Source organism: Lampetra planeri, chromosome 41 (genome assembly GCF_965212315.1).
Source record: "Lampetra planeri chromosome 41, kcLamPlan1.2.h2, whole genome shotgun sequence".
Lineage (NCBI taxonomy): Eukaryota > Metazoa > Chordata > Hyperoartia > Petromyzontiformes > Petromyzontidae > Lampetra > Lampetra planeri.
In genome coordinates this window covers 3553569-3581279 of record NC_136147.1, presented here as the reverse complement: position 1 = coordinate 3581279, position 27711 = coordinate 3553569, and the positions used below count along the sequence as shown (strand labels likewise).

The window sequence follows — 27711 nt, the reverse complement described above, 5'->3', positions numbered from 1 at the left end:
TGACTGAAGTGAGAATTTTATTTCACGGCACCCATCGGGAAACACGCCCGGCACGACACGCAGACACCGACTTGTGCGTACGTATGGCGTTGAACTTCTTTCGCACCGTACGTAGCCAACCGCGCTTATCGTAGGACTTACGGCACTTAAATAGAAAACACAACGGTTCAACGTTCATTGGGTCCACAGGGGCTGGAATCAGGCGAATTAAATTAAAATCCAATTGTTATTAATTCGGGTGAGTTGTTTTTTTGTTTGTTTTTGGCGCGGTCATCGGTGACCGGGCTGAGACCATCCACCCACCGGACTTTTTGACAATCCTGTGTAAACATGAGAACGACGAAATGGCTCCAACACTGGATTAGAACCTGTCGCCTCAAAGGAGCCAATGTGACCGCCTCTGAGTCGCCCACATCATTCAATAAGAGAACACTTCCCATCGACCACCGTTTCCTCCACGCATCCCGTGGGGACGCAGCTGCTGCTGCTGCTGCGTTGGCAGTGAGGGGCACAGATGCAGTTGACGACTCCTCAATAAAACCGTGGCCTCAAGTGGACAGGTATACGCAGGCGGTCCCCGCTTTTACGACGTCGCAATACGTCGCTGTAAGCCGCCTTTGTCAATTGGACCCTATTTTCCCGTAGACGGTAGAAACGGTAGGAACAGCACTTGCCGATGTGTGTGTGTGTGTGGTTTTATCTTCCTCTTTATCGGCCACGCGTAACGGGATTTGACGGGTAAACATCCGCACACAAACACTCGAGAAAATAACAAAAGCCTCCACGCCAAGGTCGCATCGGAAAACCGGACCGACTCTGTTCGAACGCGTCCCGAGTCGCCTCGGAAGGTGCACCGCGCATCACGTGCTCTGCGTCGTGAAATCGATCCACGGCGGCGTTACGTAAACGTCGCAAACGTGGGGGGCGTCGTAAGCCGGAGAGCGCTTGCGACAGGCGACGAGTCAGGCAATGGGGCCCCTTTCTTGCTCACAGCACAAGAGAGGCCGAAAGGGCCGTTGTCCAAAATGTCACCGCCTACTATAATTACTTTTCCATTGAACACTCGCAGCATTATCGACGAGCATGTTGAGTTTGTGCTGCTGAAGGGAGTGGCGTTTTTGCCCGGTTGTTAAAATACTCGAGTACCCGATTAGCGAGGCCAAGAAGGCGATGGACAAATTTCGATCCATGGGCCGATTTTGAAATGGTGCGGGGAGACCCGCCTCTGTCTGATCCCCACCCCACGCACCGCAGCTTCCCAACCCACCAGCTAACCCCCCTCCCACCCCGCCCCCCCTGCCTTCGATGAGCGAAGCCAAGACGCGGTGATGGGATGTGGGGATTAAATACATCGCCACTGCTCAGACCCAGCCGGCGCTCGCGGCCACGCCGTCGGGGAAGAATGAGCGGCAGGCGCGCGAGTTCTCGGCGTGCAGTGGCAGCCCCGCGGCCGGAGCGACGCGTGACCCCGTCCAGCGGCGCGACGCCTCCTCGGGCCCCTCCTCGTCATCCGACGCCGCCCACGAAGACGCCACCACCTCCGTCCTGCGGGGGAAGGGGGGTGGGCGGCAGCGGCCGGCGATTGAGCGCCACGCAAAGGGGACGGGAAATACAACGGTGGCGGTGGCGGTGGCTGTGGCGGTGGTGGCTGTGGCGGTGGTGGCGGTGGTGGCGATGGCGGTGGTAGCGGTGGTGGCTGTGGCGGTGGTGGCGGTGGTGGTGGTGGTGGTGGTGGCGGTGGTAGCGGTGGTGGCTGTAGCGGTGGTGGCGGTGGCGGTGGCGGTGGTGGCTGTGGCAGTGGTAGCGATGGTGGCGGTGGTGGATGTGGTGGCGGCGATGGTGGTGGTGGCGGTGGTGGCGATGGTGGCTGTGGCGGTGGCAGCGGTGGTGGCGATGGTGGCTGTGGCGGTGGCAGCGGTGGTGGCGATGGTGGCTGTGGCGGTGGCAGCGGTGGTGGCGATGGTGGCTGTGGCGGTGGCAGCGGTGGCAGCGGTGGTGGCGGTGGCGGTGGTGGCGGTGGCGGTGATGAGGCGGTGGCAGCGGTGGCGGTGGTGGCGGTGGCGGTAGAGGCGGTGGCAGCGGTGGCTGTGGCTATGGCGGTGGTAGTGGTGGTGGCGGTGGCGGTTGACGATGGGGCGTTCCTCCCACCTGCTGGGCGTCTCCCCGCGCTGCACCTCCATGCAGAAGACGCTGGGAGAGTCGGAGAAGTAGACCCCGGTGAGGAAGTCGAACCGGGACACCGCGTCCCAGGAGACTCGCAGCTCCCGTCTCACCGCCCCCACGTCCACCACCGCCCCGGCAGTCACCACGACCGCTCCCCTGCGCTCGCCGCACCGCACGAACACAACGTCAACAAGCAACGACCGCCGCCGCAACGTTCGCGAGCCAAGCGGAGACGGGGCGAGATTGAAGGCCCGCTGAGATGAGGCCACGGGCCCGCTTGCTGTACTGCCACCAGCTGGTCACCTCGCAGGGGTGAAACCATGAAACGATTCACCACCGCCCCCGGATTAAGTCAATTGTCGTAATTGACGATCGCGATTTCATTCGAGAATCAAAGTCACTTTTTAGAGATCGTTCAAAAAGGCAAGGTAGCTCCTCGAGTGGTGCTGCAGGCAGTGCCGGATGAAGCTAGTGCGGGGCCTGTAGCAAATGTTATAAAGGGGCCCGAAATAAAATAAAAACACGTAAATATTAAAACACAATTTTTTTACTTGCACAGTAAAGTAATTGTATTTTTTCATTTGCTATACAGCCAGATAATACGGCAAATCTCTAACCTTAAACACCCAGTCGTTCGTAAAAGTTGAAGGCAGTCTAGTACTATAGTAATAGAGCAAGTGCAGAATCACTGAACCGGAATTGATAGCTTGAAAGCATGCAGCGTGGGGCCCTTGAAAGTGCGGGGCCCGTAGCTACATATGTAGCTACTTTTGCTTCTAGGATAATCCCGCACTGACTGAAGGGGCTGCTGATGTGAATCTATTGCAAACCACACCAATTCCTCACTCGTGGCCAACTCCCAGCCCAGCAGGATTGCGACTTTCATGAATCTCTGCGTGATCTACCAAACTCTTGCCTCCAAAGCACTGAAAACCCAGCTGGGTGACCTCGGGTATGGACTGTAAGTGTGTTGGTCGATGCGGAATTGTGAAGCCGGTGAATGTGGGAGCGTTAAGTTCAGTCCAACAACTTGCGCTGCCCTCCGCTGCCCACCACGTGACACCGCGAGCCCTACGGCAACCCGTTTGCATGGGTGGGGGGGTCACGCATTCGAGCGCTATCCAGGCTCAAAGACCCTGCTTAGCTTGCCGTGTTTTCGCTGGTGGGATTGGGTGCAAGCTGGGAGGTTTGGTATTTATATATCTATATAAGTTAAACTTATTTCGCACCGCACGTAGTCAACCGTGCTAATCGAAGGTAGGAGGGGAAGGACAACAAACTAAACACAAAACGCAGTTCTAAAGAAACGAGTGCTTAATCTAGATTTAAAAGTGCACAACTCCAGTAGCTTCCTAATATATCGGAAGGAAGAGCGTTCCAGACGGCCGCAGAAGCGCATCTGAAAGCGCCGCGCGATGCGGCGACCGTCTTCGTTCGATGACTGAGCCAAAAGCCGCTGCTGCGAAAACGACCGGAGTTCGCGTGACGGGTTCACGCTCCTTGACGAGATCAGCGATCTGCTGCGGTTCATTTGTGGCGAGGAGTTTCTGTGCGATGAGTGCGACATTGTAACCGAAAGCCATTGCAGCTCGGCGAGCACTGGACGGACCAGTAGACGTCACGACACGTGCCAGAGAATTTTGTGAAGGATAGTGCCAGCGTTTGGGGGGGGGGGGGGGGGGGTTTAGGAGCTCCGCTTCTCACCGGCTGTTGATGCGCGTGTGCGACTGGGCACTCCACAGGCTGACCTCCATCACCCCCGTGATGTCCAGCCCCATGGCCGCTTCGATCTCCACCACGGTAGGGAGACCGGACTGCAGCCTCAAGATCTGTGCGTGCGCGACGGACGGACAGAACGGAGTGGCACTTGTCCGTCAGGCTGTCTGTCCAGGCAAGACGTACCCGTCGTGGTTTGCATTGCGGAGCCAAGAAAATAACTCATTGTGAACGCAAGTGGCCGGGTACCTGTGGTATTCGTGACGATGAGCCGGAAAGTTACCACCGGCATCGCCAGGCAGTTACCACCAGCGAAACGTCGCAGCCAAATTTTAATTACCGGGGACTGCTCTTCACCGCACCGCGTGTGCTGAAGCAGTACCCGCTTGGCACGTTTGTTCACGTGACAACGGTCGCGTTGGCCGGAGGAGGGTGTACGACACATTTTACTGACACGATCGAACCCATAGATCCATTGCGAAGCAGGGCCTCACCTGCGTGTGTCTCTGCAGCAGTAGGAACTCACCTGCGTGTGTCTCTGCAGCAGGGCGAGTGCGCGCGCCACGCTCGTGGGCTCGCTGCCCGAGGCCCACATCTTGGTGAGGAGGTCGGCGTAGCCGCGGAAGAACGTGACGGGGCGCAGCGACACGCCCAGCAGCGCGGCCGCCATGCGAGCCGTCACGTCCGTCGTCTCCTCTTCCTCCTCCTCCTGCTGCTGCTGCTGCTGCTGCTCATGATCACGGTCAACCTTCTTGTCCATCTCCTCGTCCGTGCCCACGTCACTGCGTCTGTCTGCGTCGTCCTCCGCTGGCGCGTCTCCGCCGACGAACGAGTCGAAGCCTTCGGCCTCCAGGGAAACCTGCGAGGGCCGGGGCGGAGATTGGCGGCGTCATCACAGTTGTAATGGGTTTGATCCTGACCCTGCCGCCTGTATATTTTGTTCCCCGTGGTCGGGTGGACTTTTCTCCGGTCCCTCCGCTTTTTTCTTCCACATTCAGAATCAACATCACGCTTTTAAGAGTATTTGGCAGCTATAAATGTCCACGTGATGAGCCACTTCCGTTGAACCATCATTTTGTGATAGCCAGGTCGCTTCTGGAACATAGAACTACGCAGCTCAGCAGGAACTTACCTGGCAAAATAAGAAAAAATGTTAAAATTTCGATTTAAAGCTTTCGTGACTGCAGGGATTCATCTTCTTGGTTCTTTCGGTAAAGTCACGTAGAATGGAAATAATAAAAATAATAAAATAAAACATAATAAAATAATTCTCACGACGTTTCGGCCACAACGCAAGCAGCCATCCTCAGGTGGAGGACAGGTCTGTCGAAAAGAACAGGTCTGTCTTCTCGACAGACCTGTTCTCCACCTGAGGACGGCTGCTTGCGTTGTGGCCGAAACGTCGTGAGAATTATTTTATTATGTTTTATTTTTATTATTTGTATTATTTCCATTCTACGTGACTTTACGAAAAGAACCAAGAAAAAAAATGTTGAGTTTCATAGTTTGGTTTAGGTAGTAGCGCTGGGCGGAGGAGGCTGACGCTCACCTGCAGCGCTGGCAGCTGCTGCCCAGCGCCACTTCGCACCAGCACCTCCAGGTCGCTCCGCCTCAGCATGCCCGTGTCGGAGAACAGCAGGTCCAGGTCAAAGGTCACCGTCGATCTTCGCCCTCCTGGGGGGTGCGGGGAGGCGAGAGAACGTGGAGTAAATGAACACTAATGACAACGTGTTTTCCTTTTCCTTATAGTTTCCTCCACAAGGCAAGTTCTCTCTCTCTCTCTCAGGAGGGCCTTCCGCTGGGATGTTGGGACAGCCCCCTTCTGGGGAATGTGTCGCACGATCTCGCGAGCTGGGCGAGCTCCAGCGTGATTAGACCGCGGATGCATTCATTTGACAAGGGAAAGCCTCACTGGCTCTCAAGACAAATTTCCGTCAGCCTCTCCGATGTTAGCCTACAGATCCCGTCCGTCGGAGCCGGAACCTACAAGGTGAACCCACGGCGTTGTTTGTCGATGACACAATGCAGATATCAATCGGTATCATTCAGCTGATGTGCTTTGCATCTACACACGCCTTTTGCCAATCCACTGCTGGATGAAGGCCTTCCCACACCGGGCGGGTCGGGCCGGGGGGGTTAATCCGATCGGCCTTCTCCACGCTGGCCGATGCGAAATGGCGAAGCCGGCGAGCATAGTGGTCGTGGTGGTGGTGGGGGTGATGGTGGTGGTGGTGGTCATGGTGGTCGTGGTGGGGGTGATGGTGGTGGTGGTCGTGGTGGTGGTCGTGGTGGGGGTGGTGGTCGTGGTGGTGGTGGGGGTGATGGTGGTGGTGGTGGTCATGGTGGTCGTGGTGGGGGTGATGGTGGTGGTGGTCGTGGTGGTGGTGGTGGTCGTGGTGGTGGTGGGGGTGGTGATGGTGGGGGTGGTGGTCGTGGGGGTGGTGGTGGGGGTAGTGGTCGTGATGGTGGTCGTGGTGGTTATGGTGGTGGTGATGGTGGTGGTGGTGGTCATGGTCATGGTCGTGGTGGTGGTGGTGGTGGTGGTGGTGATGGTTGTGGTGGTGGTGGTGATGGTGGTGGTGGTGGTGATGGTGGTGGTGGTCGTGGTGGTGGTGGTGGTGGTGGGACGCACGTGAGACGTATCCGGAGCGGGACGAGGACAGTCCAGCAGTAGAGAATCTGTCGTAGTTGTTGACGAGCGGGTCGCGCAGGACCTCCCTGATGGCTGCACTGCAACGTCACCATGTGACGTCATAATCTTCATCACCATCAACCGAATCATTATCAACTGCATCATAATCATCAGAAGCTGCATGGTCATCATCATCACTGTCGTCATGACTATTATCACCAAAAACAAAGATCCCCCGTATAGCCTGTAATAGACTGTTGGGGCAAGTGCTGTTAGCGAGCACCTATGAAGGCCGGCACGGCACACGAGGGGGTTGGTGGCCAGCACCACGCCCGGCCGCCTTTGTCTCCCCAGTGGCGATGTTTTTACACACCACAGCAGGTGCTCATTTGAGGCTGCGTCGACCTCACGGCGGCCCAGGACCAGTTCCGATAATCGTCAGTGGTGTCGGTGGCCGTGAGCGGGAATCGAACTCAAATCGCCTTGTTCGTAGTGCAGCGCGAGCGCTAACCGCTGCGCCACCGCTCCCCTTACTGAGATCACCACCACTGCCATGTCTGCACGTGTCCCCCTCTGGCTGCCCGGGCAAGTACGCCCAGAGTCTGACCTCATCGTGAGACACCAGACAGCGAACGGGGGAGCGAGAATGAATGACGGCGAGTGAGAATGAGTGAATGAGTCCTGAGAGTGGGAGTGAATGAGTCCTGAGAGTGGGAGTGAATGAGAGTGAGTATGATAACGAATGAGTGTGAATGAGAGTGGGTAAATGTGAATGAGAGTGAGTGTGATTAAGTGAGAGTGAATAAGAGTGAGTGAGAGTGAATGATAATGAATGAGTGTGTGAGAGTGAATGAAAATGAGTGAATGTGAATGAGACTGAGTGAGCATGTGTGAGATTGAGTCAGCGTGTGTGAGAGTGAATGAGAGTGAGCGAGAGTGGGTGAGCGTGTGTGAGTGGGATTGAGTGAGCAGGTGCAAGGGTGAGTGAGCGAGTGAATGCGAGCGATAGTGGGTGAGCGTGTGTGAGAATGAGTGAGTGAATGAGAGCGAGAGTGGGTGAACGGGTGCGAGTGAGTGAATGAGAGAGTGAGTGAGTGAATGAGAGTGAGGGTGGGTGAACGGGTGCGAGAGTTAGTGAGTAAATGAGAGCGAGAGTGGGTGAGCGGGTGAGTGAGTGAGTGAGTGAGTGAATGAGAGCTAGAGTGGGTGAGCGGGTGCGAGGGTGAGTGAGTGAATGAGAGTGAGAGTGGGTGAGCGGGTGTGAGCTTAAGTGAGTGAATGCGAGCGAGAGTGGGTGAGCGGGTGCGAGAGTGAGTGAGTGAATGAGAGCGAGAATGAGTGAGCGGGTGCGAGAGTGAGTGAGTGAATGAGAGCTAGAGTGGGTGAGCGGGTGCGAGAGTGAGTGAGTGAATGAGAGCGAGAATGAGTGAGCGGGTGCGAGAGTGAGTGAGTGAATGAGAGCTAGAGTGGGTGAGCGGGTGCGAGAGTGAGTGAGTGAATGAGAGCTAGAGTGAGTGAGCGGGTGCGAGAGTGAGTGAGTGAATGAGAGCTAGAGTGAGTGAGCGGGTGCGAGAGTGAGTGAGTGAATGAGAGCTAGAGTGGGTGAGCGGGTGCGAGGGCGAGTGAGTGAATGCGAGCGAGAGTGGGTGAGCGGGTGCGAGAGCGAGTGAGTGAATGCGAGCGAGCGTGGATCCCTTGACCGGTACCTAGAGGGGTGCTGCGTGGCGAGCATGGCGCGCGCACGGCGCAGCAGGAGCCGTCCGGTCTCGGCGTGGACTCTGCTGCTTCTCCTGCTGCTGCCGCTGCTGCTGCTGCCGCTGCTGCCCACCGAGAGTAGCAGGTTGCGCACCTCCTGCGGCGACGGCTCCGCGCTCAGCAGCAGCTCCGCCAAAGTGGAGCGCGCCACTCCGTCGTGACCGCCCCGGCGGCCCCCTGCCACGGGGCCGTGGTGGAACAGTCGGTTCAGTCGCCGCTTTGTCTGTGGACACACGGCCAGGGGGGGAAGGGGGGCGGGGGTGCAAGAGAAGGATGCAGGAGGCGAGTGAGCCGGTGAACGAGTGATTGAGCTCGCTAGCTATCGGTTAAGCGAGTGAACGAGTAGGTGGGTCAGTGGGCCAGAGAATGAGTGATTGAGTAAGCAAGCTAGAGAGTAAGTGAGTGAACGAGTAGATGGGCAAGTGAGTCGGTGGGTCAGGGACCCAGCGAACAAGCGATTGAGCGAGCTATCCATCGAGCAAGTGAGCGAGCGAGCGAGCGGAGATTGCCTGTGGGCTGAAGCCGCCGGGTGGGAACTTGCGCAGGGCGTCGAGCGCCGCCGTGGCCACGCGCCGCTCCGGGCTCTCAGCGGCGCTCAGCAGCGGCTCCAATGCCTCGGGCAGCGCCGCGTTGCCCAGCGCCAGCGCCGCCGCCACGCGCCGCTCCGTCTCCCTGCCGGCGCGTCCTTCCCGCGATCCCGAGCCCCGCAGCGTCGAGATCAGAAGCGCCAGCGTCTCCCTCGCCGCCTGCCGGGGCAACGACGAATCGAGGCGGGGGGGGCACCGGGGGATAAACAACAGCAGCGCAGGGTAAATGGCCAGGATGAGGCGGGGTTAAAGGTCAGTTTAGAGTGGAGAGTTTTCAAGAGGCTATACAGGGCTGCTCCTGAAGCAGTCGGACGGATATCAAATCTCTAAAAATCTATTTGTAATCCGTTGCAATACCCAAAGAAAATGTCGTACGGAACAAGGAGAAGAAGCAGATCTCTAAGTATATGCTTAAGTTTTTTCGGTAAAGTCACGTAGGTAAAAAATTTAAATTAATTAAAGTAAAATAAAAAAATAAAATAAAAATCACGACGTTTCGGAGGCAACACAAGCTTCCGTCTTCAGGTGGAACCGTCACAGCACGATAGCTGTATCAAGTCAATTGATGGTTCCACCTGAAGACGGAAGCTTGTGTTGCCTCCGAAACGTCGTGATTTTTTTATTTTTTTATTTTACTTTTATTATTTGTAATTTTTTACCTGCGTGACTTTACCGAAAAAACCTAAGAACATGAATCCTTGCAGTCACGAAAGCTTCAAATCTAGAAGAGATCTCTAAGTATACATGAACACTGATCATCATCATCAGCCCTGATCAATCCACCGTTGGATGAAGGCCTTCCTCCACCCCCCGCCCCCAGGGCCCCCGTGGCTTGGTGGACCGATGGCCGCGACTGCGCTCACCGCTTGCTGGCAGCGACCGGCACGGCACAGCTTCCCCAGGCCGGCGCCCAGCACCACGAGTAGCGCATCCCGAGTCTCGGCCGCCACCGTCTCGTCCTTGGCCAGCCCCTAGCCGGCGGTGAGAGCCCGGCGAGACGGCGATTCTCATCACGGCTTACGCACCGCTCGCAACAACAACAACGACGGCGACAACAACAACACTTGTTGTTGTTGTTACTCGTACCGCAACGCTGTCAGCAGACGGCTAGTGCAGCCAGATACTTCGATTAAATAAACCACGTGTTTTTATATTTTACCAGCTAAGGCCCCCTGGGCTATATGGCTTTTTTTTCATAAGCAACCTGGCTCATCACCATGTGGGAATGTCTAGCAGCAGCCAAATACTGTGGAGGCGACAAGTCACGTGCCACCCACTTCGATCATCTAAGCCTTGTGGTGAGTATCGAGGTTTCTCTATGAGAGTCAATGGGCTTCTGTATTTGTCTATGAGTCTCTATGTGAGTCAATGGGTCGCTGTGTAAGTCTATGGGTCTCTACGCGAGTAGTCTACGGGTCTCTACGTGAGTAGTCTACGGGTCTCTACGTGAGTAGTCTACGGGTCTCCACGCGAGTAGACTACGGGTCTCTACGTGAGTAGTCTACGGGTCTCTACGTGAGTAGTCTACGGGTCTCTACGTGAGTAGTCTACGGGTCTCTACGTGAGTAGTCTACGGGTCTCCACGCGAGTAGACTACGGGTCTCTACGTGAGTAGACTATGGGTCTCTACGTGAGTAGTCTACGGGTCTCTACGTGAGTAGTCTACGGGTCTCTACGTGAGTAGTCTACGGGTCTCTACGTGAGTAGTCTACGGGTCTCTACGTGAGTAGTCTACGGGTCTCCACGCGAGTAGTCTACGGGTCTCTACGTGAGTAGTCTACGGGTCTCTACGTGAGTAGTCTACGGGTCTCTACGTGAGTAGTCTACGGGTCTCTACGTGAGTAGTCTACGGGTCTCTACGTGAGTAGTCTACGGGTCTCTACGTGAGTAGACTACGGGTCTCCACGCGAGTAGACTACGGGTCTCTATGTGAGTAGACTACGGGTCTCTACGTGAGTAGACTACGGGTCTCTACGTGAGTAGTCTATGGGTCTCTACTTGAGTAGACTACGGCTCTCTACGTGAGTAGACTACGGGTCTCTACGCGAGTAGTCTACAGGTCTCTATGCACGTAGTCTAGGGTACCAGGAGGCGCTGCAGAGCGAGCGGCGAGGGGCTGGGGGCGAGTGCCCAGCCGTAGAGCGCTCGCTCCGACAGCTCCCGCGGGCGCTCCTCGTCCCCGCCCAGGTCCAGGAAGTCGAGCGTCGCCTCCAGCGCCGCCGGCGTCCCCGACGACACCACGGCGTCCAGCAGCTGTGGCCTGGGGGGGGGGCGGTTGTGGTGGTGGTGGGGGAGTGAGTTGGGGGGAGAGAGAGCGGAGAGAGTGGATAGAGTGGGGAATGAGAGTGGGGAAGAGAGTAAAATTAAGTATCGATTTAAAGCTTTCGTGACTGCAGGGATTCATCTTCTTGGTTCTTTCGGTAAAGTCACGTAGAAGGGATATAATAAAATAATAAAAATAAAACATAATAAAATAATTCTCACGACGTTTCGGCCACAACGCAAGCAGCCGTCCTCAGGTTTGCATTGTGGCCGAAACGTCGTGAGAATTATTTTATTATGTTTAATTTTATTATTTCCCTTCTACGTGACTTTACCGAAAGAACCAAGAAGATAAAATTAAGTATTTCATTTATTTTACCAGGTAAGGCCCACCGAGCGATGTAGCTCTTTTTCAGGAGCGACCTGCCCACACATGATAGCTCAACAAAGTGGCTTAACGCGTGGACATATATAGCTGTAGCCAAATTCTCTAAACGCGTGATGTTGATTCTAAATGTGAGGGAAAAACCCGGAGAAAAATCCACGCGACGACGGAAAGAGAGAGACACCGCAAACTACAAATATACAGCAGGCGTCGGGGTCGCGATTGAACCCCCGACCTCCTGCACACCAGGCGAGGGAGTTAACATCTCGTGCAGTGTGGGGAGATGTTGACAGAAAAAACGGCGGTAAATCCGGGGCTGTAGCAGAGAGAGGGGGGCCCATGGGAATAATGATGATGACCATCATGACGACGGTGATGATGATGATGACGATGATCATCACCATTCCTCCGGTATGAATAAATATTTCTCATTCCGATATTTTCTGGTCAGATCGCGCGAGTTCAATGCGTGTTGCGAACCCTCCTCCACCCCGACACAGCCAATCAATAAAGTCGCCACGTGAACAAACGCGCGCATGTAGGACTGCTTCAGCAGCGCTGCATCGGCGGTGGCGGTGTTGTTTGTTGTTGTTGTTGTTCAGCGATCCAGACGCACGCGCGCACACCGCACTCAATTCTGAGCGTGGCGGCGACGGCGGCGGAGCGACTCACAGCGTCTCGGCCTCCTCGGCCCTCAGCATGGAGAGCAGCGTGGACGCGGGGAGGGCGGCCAGCGCCCGGCCCAGCGAGAGGAAGGCCCTCGCCGCGTCTCGTGAGGCCAGCGAGTCGCCACGGAGAAAGCGGCGCGACGCGGCCAGAACGCTCGGTACCTGCGCGCAGGATCGACATCGTCGTAGTTGTCATCGTCGTCGTCGTCATAATCGTCATCAGCCTCACAACTGTCATCGTAATCGTCGTCGTAATCGTCGTCGTAATCGCTGTCATCATCATCGTCATCAACATCATCGTCATTATAATCGTCATCGGCATCAACATCATCGCCGTCGTCATCATCGTCATCATAATAATCGTCATCATCGCCGTCATCAACATCATCATCATGGTCATCATAATCGTCATCATCATCATCATCAGCACTCTCGTCATCACCAGCATCGTCCATCGTCATCATCGTCTACAATGGAGGTTTATGGGTTAGATCACGTAAATATATAAATGCGTCGTTAAACCCGCCACCACCCGACACAGCCAATTAGTAAGGTTTATCACATTAAGAGAACATCGCCGTTAGCAGTCTAAGCTCTAGAAAGCCTCTCTGGACCCATGCCTCAATGCTATCGTCAGCAGGTTAAGGCATCAGTAGCCGGCGGAGAAGTCGGTGGTACGATTTCCCTTGCAGGGCGCGTATTTTTGTTCAAACAAAATTAACTATTTTGGCTTCACTGCGTACCGAAGCCTCTGACCTGCATCCTACAACTGCCCATACAGGGTCCCCGCCTCTCAGTGGGCCAATACCGCAAATCAAATCGCGTTAGGGGAGCACCGCAGGTTCAGAAACACCCACGAATCACTGCGTCAGTGACCCACAGCACTGAGATGAAATGCCTAATTAGGACTCAATCAATAAAAAAAAAGTAAAAGTGCTCCATGCCTGAACGCATGTGTGGCATGGCTGTGGCATAACAGCCGAGTGTGCAGGCGGTGCAATTACACTGCGGCCTATGGATATCTATGGGTCTCTGTGTGAGTAGTCTATGGGTGTCTGTGTGAGTAGTCTATGGGTGTCTGTGTGAGTAGTCTATGGGTGTCTGTGTGAGTAGTCTATGGGTGTCTGTGTGAGTCTATGAGCCGGAGTATCCCGAGTGAGACACGCTGCAGGGCGAGGGAGGGCACCCATAGACTACACACTTAAGAGACCCATAGACTCCACACTTAAGAGACCCATAGACTCTGCACATAGAAACCCATGGACTCATCACATAGAGACCCATAGACTCCACAATTAAGAGACCCATAGACTCTGCACATAGAAACCCATGGATTCATCACATAGAGACCCATAGACTCCACGCTTAAGAGACCCATAGACTCCACACTTAAGAGACCCATAGACTCTGCACATAGAAACCCATGGACTCATCACATAGAGACCCATAGACTCCACACTTAAGAGACCCATAGACTCTGCACATAGAAACCCATGGACTCATCACATAGAGACCCATAGACTCCACACTTAAGAGACCCATAGACTCTGCACATAGAAACCCATGGACTCATCACATAGAGACCCATAGACTCCACACTTAAGAGACCCATAGACTCTGCACATAGAAACCCTTAGACTACACACTTAGAAACCCATAGACTCCACACTTAAGAGACCCATAGACTCTGCACATAGAAACCCATAGACTACACACTTAGAAACTAATAGACTCCACACTTAAGAGACCCATAGACTCTGCACAGAGAGACACATAGACTCCACACACAGAAACCCAAAGACTCCGCCCAAATAAAACCATAGACTCCACAGTTAGAGACCCATGGACTCACGCAGAGACCCACAGACCGCACACATGGAGACCCACAGACTCACCACAGGGCTAACCGGGCGCTGCGCGTTACCGTTGGCGGCGTTTGCCGGCTGGGCAGCGGCTCGTGGCGCAGCGGCAGTGCCACGGCGCGGTACGCCGGGTCCAGGCTCCGCGCCGCGTCCGCGGCGACGGCGGCGGTGAGCGCGACGCCGCTCCAGCCGCTGCGCTTCACCAGTCGCAGCTGCTGCCTGCGCTCCACATCAAGACGGCGAAGGTCCCCACGCGAAGCCTTCGAAGGGGCTGTTGGGGCGTCGTGGTGGCTAGGAGATGTCAACTACCTCGCCTGGTGTGCGGGAGATCGTGGGTTCGATCGCGACCCTGACTCCTGCTGTGTATGTGGAGTTGGCGCGTCTCTCTCTCTCTCTCGTGATCATCACGGTGGCTAGGAGATGTCAACTACCTCGCCTGGTGTGCGGGGGGTCGTGGGTTCGATCGCGACCCTGATGCCTGCTGTGTATGTGGAGTTGGCGCGTCTCTCTCTCATCATCATCATCACGGTGGCTAGGAGATGTCAACTACCTCGCCTGGAGTGCGGGAGGTCGTGGTTTCGATCGCGACCCTGACACCTGTTGTATATTTGGTTCAGATATCGTCACTGGTATTGGTGGTGGTGGTGGTGAGCGGGTATCGAACTCGGGTTGCTGGGTTTGTAGCGCAGCGCGCTAACCGCTACACCACCGCTCCCCACACTACCACCGTCACCACAGCTGCCACAAACACAATATTTATTTATACTGGAGGCATCCGATGAGCTCTAAAGCTCTTTTGATAGATGTCCAGTCAACGGGTCAGAACGGTACGAAAACAACAATAGAAAAACACGAAAGGAGTGCAAAGTACAACAAAAGTAAACAAATCACTTAAGACATTACACAAATAAAACTAAACATTTGTTTTCGTCTTACCAGGTAAAGCCCACAGAGCTACTAGCTTCTTTTTCATAAACGACCTGCTCACAAATGAAAGCTCAACAAAGTGGCTGATCACGTGGAAATTGATAGCAGCCAATTAAATCATCACGATGATAATGACAGAAATGATGAGCACTGAACGCGAGGGTTCCGCAAAACGGAATGATCCAGCCTCTCCCTCCTCCTGTGCAGGTGAACGCACGCACCTGCTGGTGACGTTCACCCCGACGCCGGGCTGGAGGTTGGAGGTGATCGCGTGTCGCTCGATGGAGCGAGCGCGAGCCACGGCGTCGCCCTCCAGCCAGAGCTCGACGTGCGCGGAGACCACGCGGCGCACGCCCAGCGCCTGAGCCGCACGCACCGGGGTCACAGGCTCGCATCAAGGTCACGGCACGCGCGCCGGGGTCACAGGCTCGCATCAAGGTCACGCGTACGCTAAGGTAACCCGCGCGCGTGTCAAGTTGACACGCGCTCGGGTCACACGCTCGCTCCAAGGACACTGACGTGCGTCAAGGTCACATGCTCGCCAAGGTCACACGCGTGCGCCAAGGTCAAACAAGTACACCAAGGTCACACGCGCGTGCCAAGGTCAAACAAGTACACCAAGGTCACACACACGCGACAAGGTCAAACAAGTACACCAAGGTCACACACACGCGCCAAGGTCAAACAAGTACACCAAGGTCACACACACGTGCCAAGGTCAAACAAGTACACCAAGGTCACACACAAGCGCGCCAAGGTCAAACAAGTACACCAAGGTCGTACACGCTTGCTAAGGTCATACATGCATGCCAAGGTCACGCATGCGCGCCAAATTACACACACGCACCAGGGTCACACACGCGCCCGTCAAGATCGCACACACGCGCCAAGGTCAAACAAGTAATCCAAGGTCACACACACGCACCAAGGTCAAACAAGTAATACAAGGTCACACACACACACGCCAAGGTCAAACAAGTAATCCAAGGTCACACACACGTGCCAAGGTCAAACAAGTAATCCAAGGTCACACACACGCTCCAAGCTCACACAGGCATGTCAAGATCCCACAAGAGCGCCAAGGTCACGCACCTGCTCGCAAAGGTCAAATACACGCGCCCAAAGGTCACACAAGTACGCCAAGGTCGCACGCACGCGCCAAGGTCACACATGGGTGCCAAGGTCACACACACGCACACCGAGGTCAAGCGCGCTCCGAGGGCACACGCACGCACGCACGCCACTCACGGCACCCATCCACCGTTTAATAACAAACGTTTAAATGAACTGTGTTGTTAAAACACTGGCCTAATTCACGGGCGGGGTGCCTCGTGATGTCCGCTACCGCAACAAAGATAGGAGGCAAAGGTGCGGCTCTGAAATGCCTTGCTGAAGACACTGCCGGCAGAATGTGCCTCCACCAATAGGAACGTGGGAATTCCACCACTGGCTCGGCTGGCGGGAGGAGGTGGTGGGGGGGGGGGGATCCCTCGGACTTGTCGAGGTGAGGAGGTGAGCCTCACGTCGTCCTCGCTCGAACCCACGACGCGATCCTCCGGGTGGACGCAGCTTCCCGGAAGTTTCCGTTTGATGAGCCGATCGGCGGCCCCTGTGTACGTCACCTGGCACTCGCCCGAGGCGTCGACCTGCACAGGAGGGGGCCGGGAGGAGGGAGGGGGAGGGATGAAGAGGGGGGAAAGAGGGAGGAGGAGGGAGGAGGAGGGAGGGGGTGGAGGGGGGGGAGGGAGAAGGAAGAAGGGGGAGAATGAGGAGGGGGTAGGATGAGGGAGGAGGAGGGAGGAGGAGGGGGAAGGGAGGGGGGAGGAGGGGGCCGGGGGATGGAGGAGGAGGGGGAGAATGAGGAGGGGGCAGGGAGGAGGTGGGAGGAGGGGGGGAATGAGGAGGGGGTAAAGTGAGGGAGGAGGAGGGGGGAGGAGGAGGAGGGGGAAGGGAGGGGGTGAGGGGAAGGAGGAAGGAGGGAGGGGGGAGGAGGGAGGGGGAGGAGGGGGGAGGGAGAAATAGGGGAGGGAGAGAGGAGGAGGGGTAAAAGGAGGGAGGAGGAGGGGGGGAGGAGGGAGGGGGGGAGGGAGGGGGATGGATCATTCTGTTCACAGTCCTCCATGTTAAGTGGCCGTCAGCTCTATCATTATCCTCATCACTTTCTGGCGATAACACAGGTGTCACGATATCGAGCGGTGCTATGCACGATATAACTATATCAATGACATATCGTTCACTTATATCTACAAGTGTTCTGATACTTGCTGTGCCTTTGTGCTGTTCACATATCGCCGTCGTTCTCAGGTCTAACACCGGTGACTCAAGGCCCGAAAGAAGATTCTAGATTTGAAGCTTTCGTGACTGCAAGGATTCATATTCTTAGGTTTTTTCGGTAAAGTCACGTAGGTAAAAAATTTAAAATTTAAATTAATAAAAGTAAAATAAAATAAAAATCACGACGTTTCGGAGGCAACACAAGCTTCCGTCTTCAGGTGGAACCGTCACAGCACGCTTGCTGTAAAAAGTAAATGAGAGATTCCAAGAGATACTACCCCGTATATATACTGGTTGAGGGGGGGGGGATGGGCCAGGAACGGCCCACTTTTTATTATTATGGTAAGGTGCGGCTTGAGACTACGGCTAGTCTACATAAGGCCGTCTCTGGTGTAGGCCAATCAGTTGCAAAGGCAATGCCCTCTATTATCAGAGCATGTTTGTTTAAATGTTTTTGCCACACGTATGTGCGGTTATTGGCGATTAGATGCCTTGCAAAAGGTACCTATTTGGCGTTCGAACATCTTAGCAGCCGTTGTAATTGCCAGAAAGGGTAAAACCTGTTCTTATATTTCATCATCTCAAATACCGGAAAAAAAGGTCCCATCAATATTATCATAATCAACGTCACTAACTATTTAGACCGAGCCCTCCCATCCAGTATATCTCGGGACGCCTTGCGGTAGGGGACCACCCAACGGCAGCTGCCCCCTCTGCGATGTGCGGTGAACGCAGCAGCGGCCTGCAAGTAGGCATGTGTCTGTCAGTTAGGCGGCGATGTCGTTACGAGGCTTCGCAAGTGAGTAATCGGCGTGCAACGTCGCTCTGCGCCGCTGTGCTGCTCCCGTTCCGCTGCAATGCGCACCGACGATGCCCGCTTGATTGAGGGCGATATTGGCCGCATACGATAAAGATTTACCACCATTGGTACCTCATTTTCCAGTAAAAGATATGATAATTGTTTTTTTACCCTTTTATCTGGCAACAAAACTGACACTCTGATAAAGTATGCACTGTCACAGGACAGTGCATACATTATCAGAGTTATGTTTTTTTGTTTGCATTATGACTGCAAGTATTGTGGTCTATGCAAACATGACTCCTCGTAAAAAAGGTGTCAGTTTTGTTGCCAGATAAAAGGGTAAAAAAGCAATTATCAAAGATTTACCGATCGACAATTAATCGGCAGCAGTGAGAGAGAGAGAGATGTGGTGCTGGAGAAGAATGATACGTATACCACGGACAGCCATAACATCAAACTCGTCCGTCCCGAGAGAGATCAGTGCCACTCTGCCACACGAGGCCCTATTTGCGAAGCGCAAAATGACAAACTCAGGACACCGTTGTGAGGACCTCCGGACCGGAGGAATCTGTCTCTGCTTGTGAATGGAGATGGTGGCAGGGACAGAGGTCGACCTCGGAGGAGGTGGACGGACGGCAGAGGCCGCAAACGGGTTTTGATTCCTTACCCGTACCCTGCCGCACCAGGGTCGCAAATGGGTACCCGTTCCGTACCCGTACCCTACCCAAAATGAGTGACAAACGGTTACTCACATTGACTCACGGCCTACCCGTACCCGGCCGCACCAGGGTCGCAAACGGCTACCCGTACCCGTACCCGGCCGGGTACGGGTAGCCGGGTATCGGGTAGGGTACGGGTATCGGGTACCCGGTTGCGACCTCTGACGGACGACAACGAGGACACCGGCTGGCCTCGCGCACGGACCCAGCTACGAGAGGCAGCGAGACACGGTGGCTGTGCGTGGCGGAGTCTGGCCGTGAATCGTGAACCTCGAGGTCGTAGTCGACCTGACGGCACGCTGTGACAAGGTGAGGAGAGAGATAGAGAGATAGATAGAGATAGAAAGAGATCGAGAGAGCCTCCAAGTTGTCCGCACCTCGGTGGCGTTGCCGGTCTGGGGCTGCAGCTGCAGGAGGCTGGAGACGCCCCGCTTCAGGTTCACCACCTCCGTGGGCTCCCCGCTCACCACGTACATCTCCGGCACCTGCGGCTCGCACACGCACACACGCATGCGCACACACACACACGCACGCACGCACACACGCGCACACGCACACACGTGCACATGCACACACGCGCCCCGGCAGCGTCGGTGGGAGAGTCGAGGATGGTGGTATTCAAATACGCCGGGTCATAGATTTCATCGAGATCACTGACATCCTCTGGATTGTGCATTGCTCGCTGTCACCGCAGTCGGATCATTGGGGGGGGTACGTGCCCCCCCCCCCCACTGACTACGCCAGTGAGTAGTGCCGCCTCACTCCTCTTAAATGGCCACGATGACCAATCATCGAATCACGTGGAATGCGCCCGATCTCATCAGACCTCGGAGCCTGTATAGCACCCGGATGGGTGACCATCACGCACGGCAGGCTGCGATATTGCCTGCGGGGCCACACGGCGCGGCGGTTGAGGGGCAGTCCCGCAAAACAAGAATCCATCGCGATGCTGCTGCGGTGCTTCTACACGACTCCATCAGCAGCCCGCACTGACCGGCATGGCGACCTACGGTCAAACGAGCGCCACGAGCAACGCGGCAGCGTGGGCAGGGATTCTCTTACAGCAGTGGGTGGACGAGAAGCACTGCGCGTGCATATGTTGAACTTCTTTCGCACCGTACGTAGCCACCCGTGCTTTGTTTGCATGTTTACCTCCTTTCGCACCGTACGCAGGCAATCGGACTAAATGCAAAAAATCAGTCCTAATCTAAAATTATTAAAAAGTGCGTAGCTCCCAGTGGCTTGCTACTATCGGAAAGGAAGAGCGTTCCAGACGGCCACAGAAGCGCGTCTGACAGCGCGCGATGCGGTGACCGCCGTCTTTGTTCGATGGCCAGCAGCCGAAAGCTCCTGCGGCGAGGATGACCGGAGTTCGCGTGATGGTTTATCCTGCTTGACGTGATCAGCGAGGTTTTGTGGGTTAATTTGTGGCAAGCACCGCATATGAGCAGCGCCTGGGCCGCTGTCTGCCACTGCACCGGTAACACGGTATGCATTTATGTCCGTAGAACTTCTTTTGCACCGTACGTGGCCAGGTGCAGGGGGAAGGGCAACAAACTCAACACAAAAAGCAGTTCTAAAGAAATTCGTTTCCAATCTAGATGACGATTTCAAAGTGCGAGGCTCCAACGGCTTCCTAACATCGCAAGGGGGTGTGGGGGCGGTGTGAGGGCGGTGTGGGCTCGCGTTTGTCACCTTCCCGCTATCCCACAGGATCAGCCACGGGGTCCCCAGTGCCGCCTGAACCTTGGGGCCCAGGGCAGCCGCTTGAGTCCCCATAGGGTCGGCCTCAGAACTGGAGTCGGCAGAAAGAGAACCCGCATGGACGGTGAACCCATCGAACTGCGGGCAAGTGGACACAGAGATAGCATGCACGCTTGAGTGTACGTACAAACAGCATGCGTGCGCGCGCGCGAGTGCGTATGTGCAAATGAGTGGGGAGCGGTAGTGCAGCGGTTAGCGCACCGGGCTTTGAACCTGGCAATCCGGGGTTCGATTCCCGCTTACAGCTGACCAGCAGTGACGATTGTCTGAACCGGTCCTGGGCCTCCTCTAGGTCGACTCAGTCTCATATGGGTACCTGGGGAGGTGTACAAACATCGCCACTGGGGAGACAAAGGTGGTCGGGCGTGGTGCCGGCGACCCTACGTGTGCCATGTCGGCCTTCATAAGTGCTCGCTATCAGCACTTGGCCCAATAGTCTGTTGGGGCTATACGGGGGATCTTTATCTTTGGCATGCAAATGAAACACGGATAAAAAATATCTCTCGTATAACCGACGCAGACCGTTGGAACAAGTGCCATTAGCGAGTGCCTCTGAAAGTCAAGATGGCACATGAAGGGGTGATGTGGTCAGCGCCACGCCTGGCCGCCTTTGTCTCCCCAGTGCCGATGTTAACACACCGCAGCAATGGGCAGCTGGAGGGAATGAAAACAGTGTTAAGCAAACATTTGACCTCAATTGAGACTGATTGAAATAGGAGCCATGGGGGGATATTGTATTTGTTATTTCACGCGATTCACCTCAGATACTGACTGAAAACTAAGGGGGAGACCCAGAACCAGCGAACTCAAATCGTGTAGACACCACCAGAGGCAGAGTTTCACTTCTCTATTTATTTATGGTGGGGGGGGGGCAGGGGCTCGCTTTGTCCCCCACATTCGGAATCGTGGGTGCATACAATTACATTTGTTTTCAACTTAATGGTAAATTACTGACAATACATTAATAAAGGTGGCCAGTTTGGGGGTGCATTGCCCCCCCCCCGTAAACCCCCCCCCCCCCCACCAAACTCCGCCCATGAACAGAACCACTTCAAGACGCAGCAACAACGACGACCACAAAAGTCGGTGGTGGTTGTGGTGATGGTGGCGGTGGTGATGGTGGTGGTGATGGTGGTGATGGTGGGTGGTGGTGGTGGTGATGGTGGGTGGTGGTGGTGGTGATGGTGGTGGTGGTGGTGATGGTGGTGATGGTGGTGGTGGTGGTGGTGATGGTGGTGATGGTGGGTGGTGGTGGTGGGTGGTGGTGGTGGGTGGTGGTGGTGGTGGTGGTGGTGATGGTGGTGGTGGGTGGTGGTGGTGGTGGTGGTGATGGTGGTGGTGGTGGGTGGTGGTGGTGGTGATGGTGGTGGTGGTGGTGGTGGGTGGTGGTGGTGGGTGGTGGTGGTGGTGGTGGAGGTGGTGTGACCAGGGCGCTTGTGCCAGCCCAGCTGCACGACAGCTCACCGCCTCGTGAACACGGTCACCCCATTCACGCACTCTCTCCCTCCACTCCACTTCACTCCCTCCAATCCCCTCCACTCCCTTCCACTCCCTCCCCTCTACTTCACTCCACTCCCTTCCACTCCCTCCACTTCCTCCCCTCCACTTCACTCCCTTCACTCCACTCCCTCCAATCCCTCACCCTCCACTCCACTCCCTCCACTCTCACTCTTCACGAGGAGCTGCAGGAGATGCACGTTCACCACCAACCCTCCCCCAACCCTCCCTCCACTCCCCTCCACTCTCTCCACTCTCTCCACTCCCTCCATTCCCTCCCCTCCCTCCACTCCATTCTCTCCACTCCCCTCCACTCCCTCCCCTCTCTCCACTCCCTCCCCTCCACTCCCTCCCCTCCACTCCCTCCCCTCTCTCCACTCCCTCCACTCTCTCCACTCCACATCCACTCCCTCCACTCTCTCCACTCCCCTCCACTCCCTCCCCTCCACTCGCTCCCCTCTCTCCACTCCCTCCACTCTCTCCACTCCACATCCACTCCCTCCACTCCCACTCACGAGTAGCTGCAGGAGACGCACGCTCTCCCGGTCGGGTTGCCTCCACACCTCCACGACCTCCAGCAGCGAGGAGATGCGGAGGTCCGGCTCGGGAGTCTTCGGGGCTCCCTTGCTGCGCTCCATGGTCACGTCCACCTCGTAGCTGAAGGTGTGCGCCGTGCCACGTGGAGGGCTGTCCACCACCACCACCGTCGCCACAGTCGCCGCCGTCGCATTCGTCACCAATTCCGCCGCTGTCACCGCAAACGCAGAAACACGCGGCGAGATTTGCGACGTCGCTCCTCCTCCTCCCCTTCTTCCTCCCCCCTCGTCCTCCTCGCTACTCATGGAGGGCGGGGAGCGTCGAGAAATCTCTCTCGAGCTCTATGCACGTACGTGTGCAGGTATGTAGATGTGTGCTACGTTGAACTTCTTTCGCACCGTACGTAGCCAGCCGTGCGAGTCGGCGGTGCGGGGGATGGACCGTGGGTGGAGTTTGCGGGCGGGCAATGCCCCCCCCGCCCCCGAACTGGACATATTTATTCATTTATTTAAAATTTATTTTCAGTAGTTTTTTTAATGTGGTCCCCTCTCTTACCGTCGATTCTCTTCCCCGTCGTTTTTTTAAATCCTTTATATTAAATTCGCTTGCTTGCTTAGGACCGTGCAAATCTTTAGGTCGTTTTTAACCCACTTCCCGTGATCCAATCGAGCTGACATTTTGCACACAGACTCGTTGTGCGTGACAATGCATTTTCGTGAAAACATTTTTCCAAAATGTTACACTGTTTAGGGACATTTTTTTAAATATTTAATTACCAATTGTTTAATGCTGCCAGAGGACGAGAGGACTCTAGCCGCCCCGATGCCAGGCATATAAAGGATTTATAGTGAAACACTTTGTTTTTACGGGTTTCCTTGTTTCTCAACTGAATCCTCTTCCACCGGGCACCGTTTTCCCCGATTTTTCGCCTCGTGTGTTGTTGTTGTTGTTGGCATTGTGTCGTCAGACGATGACGCAGGAGGCGATGATGTCACGGAACTTGAATGGGTCCCCCTTCGTCCACGAGAAACCTCTCGCCCACAGTAAGCGGTGCATCGCCACGTGCTACAGAATGGCCCGCACGAGGTGCTGCTACGCTTGTGAGATCCCAAGAGGGACTGCTGTGTCTATGGACCTTGTCAGTGTACGTGAGTCGATGGGTCTCTATGTAAGTGTGTGGGTCTCTATGCAAGTCTATGGACCATGTAAGTGTACGTGAGTCGATGGGTCTCTATGTAAGTGTGTGGGTCTCTATGCAAGTCTATGGACCTTGTCAGTGTACGTGAGTTGACGGGTCTCTATGTAAGTGTGTGTGTCTCTATGCAAGTCTATGGACCTTGTGAGTGTACGTGAGTAGACGGGTCTCTATGTAAGTGTGTGTGTCTCTGTGCAAGTCTATGGACCATGTAAGTGTACGTGAGTAGACGGGTCTCTATGTCAGTGTGTGGGTCTCTGTGCAAGTCTATAGACCGTGTACGTGAGTCTACGGGTCTCTATGTAAGTGTGTGGGTCTCTGTGCAAGTCTATAGACCTTGTCAGTGTACGTGAGTCTACAGGTCTCTATGTAAGTGTGTGGGTCTCTATGCAAGTCTACGGACCTTGTAAGTGTACGTGAGTCTACGGGTCTCTAAACAAGGACAGTGCCTGTGACCTGCGCAGATGCACGGGGTAGAAACACGTGGAGAAACGAATTCCGAGCAGCTGAGCCCAGGCTAATCGTGGGAATCTACTCGCTCTTTGCTCATTTTTTTGGGGTTGGGGCGGTGAGTTGTACCGCGTGCTGTGCGGCATGAAATTCAACCTCTCTTGGCTTGAAGGCAGATGTATTGCTTTGAGCATACACGGTGCAAAGTCATTGTGTAACCTGACAATTCACAGAAGGATGGAGGAGGAGGAGGTGGTGGTGGGGGGTGAGCGGCAATTACAGTACTAACGTTACAGCTGGAATTCGCCCGTGGCGCACAACTAACGGAATGCAATCCCCGCACCGCAATCCCACATAACCAGACGATCGTGTCCTGTGATCCACCGTGCTTGCATCCGCCGGCAGTGGTGACAAGCGACAGAACGGACTTGCACTGCCACTTGTGCTCTCAAGTCTCTCCAGGTCAGCGGCCCGGAAAATATTTCCACGTCCAAGATATGACACATCCAGAATCCCGTTCGCAGTGACTGCGGCGGGTACTAGCCACGTGCAGCTGACTGCGCTCTAGCAGCGATCCAGGGGATATATTGGGTGAGAAATTAAGGCCTGTGGCTAGACCGTGGGTCTCTGCGTGAGTCTGTGGATCTGTATGTGAGAAGTGGGCTGAATTACAGGTGGGTTTGTCTGGCTTGGCAACTCGTTAATAGTAATAGGTTTTTACCCTTCGATTTAAAGCTTTCGTGACTGCAGGGATTCATCTTCTTGGTTCTTTCGGTAAAGTCACGTAGAAGGAAAATAATAAAATAATAAAAAATAAAACATAATAAAATAATTCTCACGACGTTTCGGCCACAACGCAAGCAGCCGTCCTCAGGTGAAGAACAGGTCTGTCGGGAAGACAGCGTTTATTTTTATTATTTTATTATTTCCCTTCTACGTGACTTTACCGAAAGAACCAAGAAGAGGGTTTTACCCTTTCAACTAGTACAAAACTGACACCTTTATATCAGAGTTGTTTCTTTTTGTTTGCATTTTGACTGCTTGTGTTGTGGTTATTGCAAACATGATCCCTTGTATAAAGGTGTCAGTTTTGTACCAGTTGAAAGGGTAACAACCTATTACTATATTTTGCCACTGGTAAAGGAGGTCTCATAGTGTTAACTCGTTAAATCTTCATGCATCCGGCACACCGCATCCAGAATTTCTCCTCTCGCCATAGCTGCTGTGCTTAGTCACATGCCACCTTGCTCCATTCTACGAACAACCCCAAATGTAATTATTATTGAGAAAATAAAAGCCCTAGCTGCGACGATTCATCCTATTTATATGATCAATAATAATAATACATTTTAATTTGCCCCGATTGAAAAAGAGTTTGGCCCTGAAATTGCTTACTCATGCCACTGCTAAAGGAATGGCCTCCACTCTAAAGAGCTCCCCCAAGAGGGACAATTTTGACCCGCTCTTCATCCACGCTGGTCAAATCTCTTGGGAGAAATCGGATTATCCACACATTACCCCACCACGCGAGACTCGCCGATCGACTAACCATGCTTGCATCAACTGTGTACTGCTGAGTGGACAAAAGCATTGGGGGGGGGGGGGGGAGTGTTGGTAGAATGTAAGAAACTTGCACTAGTGTCTCGACACAAGACCAGTGTGCTGACCAGTGCAGAATAGCATAATCCACTCGAGACAATTGACAACAAATTAAAACAGCATGGAGCTAATGCTGTTCACCGTTGTAACAATCAAGGAGTCTATGGATCATTGCTTCGTATCATTTGCATGCGTGCATTCTTCCTGCACACACGAAGCTCAATACGTGCGCTCTAAGCACAAAATATAATGGCATCGTAATCACTGTCACTGATCTTGTCATCATCATCATCATCCCCCGTTGTGACTGCATAATAATCAAGCTCATGATCATACGGGCCACACGATTGAAAATGAAGCAGACACGCGTCTAAGTCGCAATAATCGGGTCGAGGAGGGGAATATTTTCGCTCTGAGAATCACTTTCTGATTTTAGCCGACTCATTCACGCATAAATGCCGCTGCAAGGAGTGCAGTGACAGCAGTGAGTGAGGCGCGTGCATGAATGTGTGGTTGTCCAACAAAGGTACAGAATTAGAAAGTTCGGTCCTCAGTGAGGAGGAGGTTCCCCACCCCGGTTCTGGACAAACCACACAGAACCCACACGTAAACACCGAACAGAACAACAACACAGCGCTTGTGCCAGGCTAGGTGCACTTTGATGCCACGCTAAGTGACAAACTTTTATTCCACGTGGCAGGAGGTCGCGGGACAGACCCATCATCGAATGAGATGACGGACGGATGCACCCTCTGCGCTCACCACGCACACCCCTGATAAAGACAAAGATCCCCCGTATAGCCTGCACAGACTGTTGAGGCAAGTGTTGTTAGCGAGCACCTATGAAGGCACAGTAGGGGGTGGGTGGCCAGCACCACGCCCGGCCGCCTTTGATCTCCCTAGTGGCGATGATCACACACAGGTACTCAGTTGAGGCTGAGTCGACCTAGGGGAGGCCCATTACCGGTTCAGATAATCGTCACCGATTTTGGCCGTGAGCGGGAATTGAACCCGGGTCACCTGTTTCGTAGCGCTAACGCAAACCCCTTTACACAAAGATCCCCCGTATAGCCTTAACAGACTGTAGGGGCAAGTGCTGTTAGCAAGCACCTATGAAGGCCGGAACGGTACACGAACGAGGGGGTGGGTGGCCAGCACCACGCCCGACCGCCTTTATCTCCCCAGTGGCAATGTTTACACACCGCACCAGGTACTCATTTAAGGCTGAGTCAACCTAGGGGAGGCCCAGGACCGGTTCAGATAATCGTCACTGGTGTTAGCCGTGAGCGGAAATCGAACCCGGGTCGCCAGGTTCATAGCGCAGCGCGCTAACCGCCACACTACCCCTTACACACTGACACACACGGACAAACACCACGATCTCGCTGGGCAAACCTCACCTGTCATCGGAGCCCTTGCAACGATGAGCGCCGTGCAGCACGCGACCAGAGCCAGCGTGGGACCCATGGCCTCACGGGACCGGCAGCGGAGGCGGAGGAGGCGGAGGAGGCTGCGCTCGCTATGAATCCGTGAACTTGACGTCGCTCCGTTCCGCTCGCGAGCGGTGACGCGGCTCCTGCAGTTACCGAGGAGCGCACGAAGAAAGCCACGGCGAGAGGAACGCGAAAATGTAGCGGCAGTGCAGCGCGACGCGAGGGAGGGAGGGAGTGGCTGATGGTTGGACAGGTGATGGACGGATGGTTGTGAGCACACAGTGGATGTGGGTGGGGGGGTGTGACAGGTGGATAGGTGGGTTCGATGTGTGAGTGGGTGAATGGACTGGTAGGTGAGTGAGTGGATTATTGAGCGAATGGGTTGATGTGTGGCTTGGTTAGTGAGTGGATTGGTGGATTGAACGGTTTTAATTCGTGTGTCAATGGGCGGGTGGTGGAAGTGTGAGCGGTTGAATTTGTTGGT

General features: G+C 54.7%; 1 protein-coding gene across 1 annotated transcript; it reads right to left on the bottom strand.

Annotated features, from left to right (window-relative positions):
• Positions 1 to 27711, bottom strand: LOC144732011 (microsomal triglyceride transfer protein large subunit-like; the record flags this gene model as incomplete). Its single annotated transcript, XM_078613192.1, has 18 exons — positions 1 to 1545; positions 2149 to 2319; positions 3868 to 3992; positions 4406 to 4738; positions 5429 to 5553; positions 6512 to 6609; positions 8218 to 8489; positions 8776 to 9012; positions 9717 to 9824; positions 10939 to 11113; positions 12173 to 12330; positions 14093 to 14249; positions 15179 to 15318; positions 16481 to 16603; positions 19130 to 19237; positions 20448 to 20594; positions 22529 to 22761; positions 27195 to 27711. Coding segments are annotated over 18 exons (3411 nt in total), but the record flags the coding sequence as incomplete, so codon positions are not given.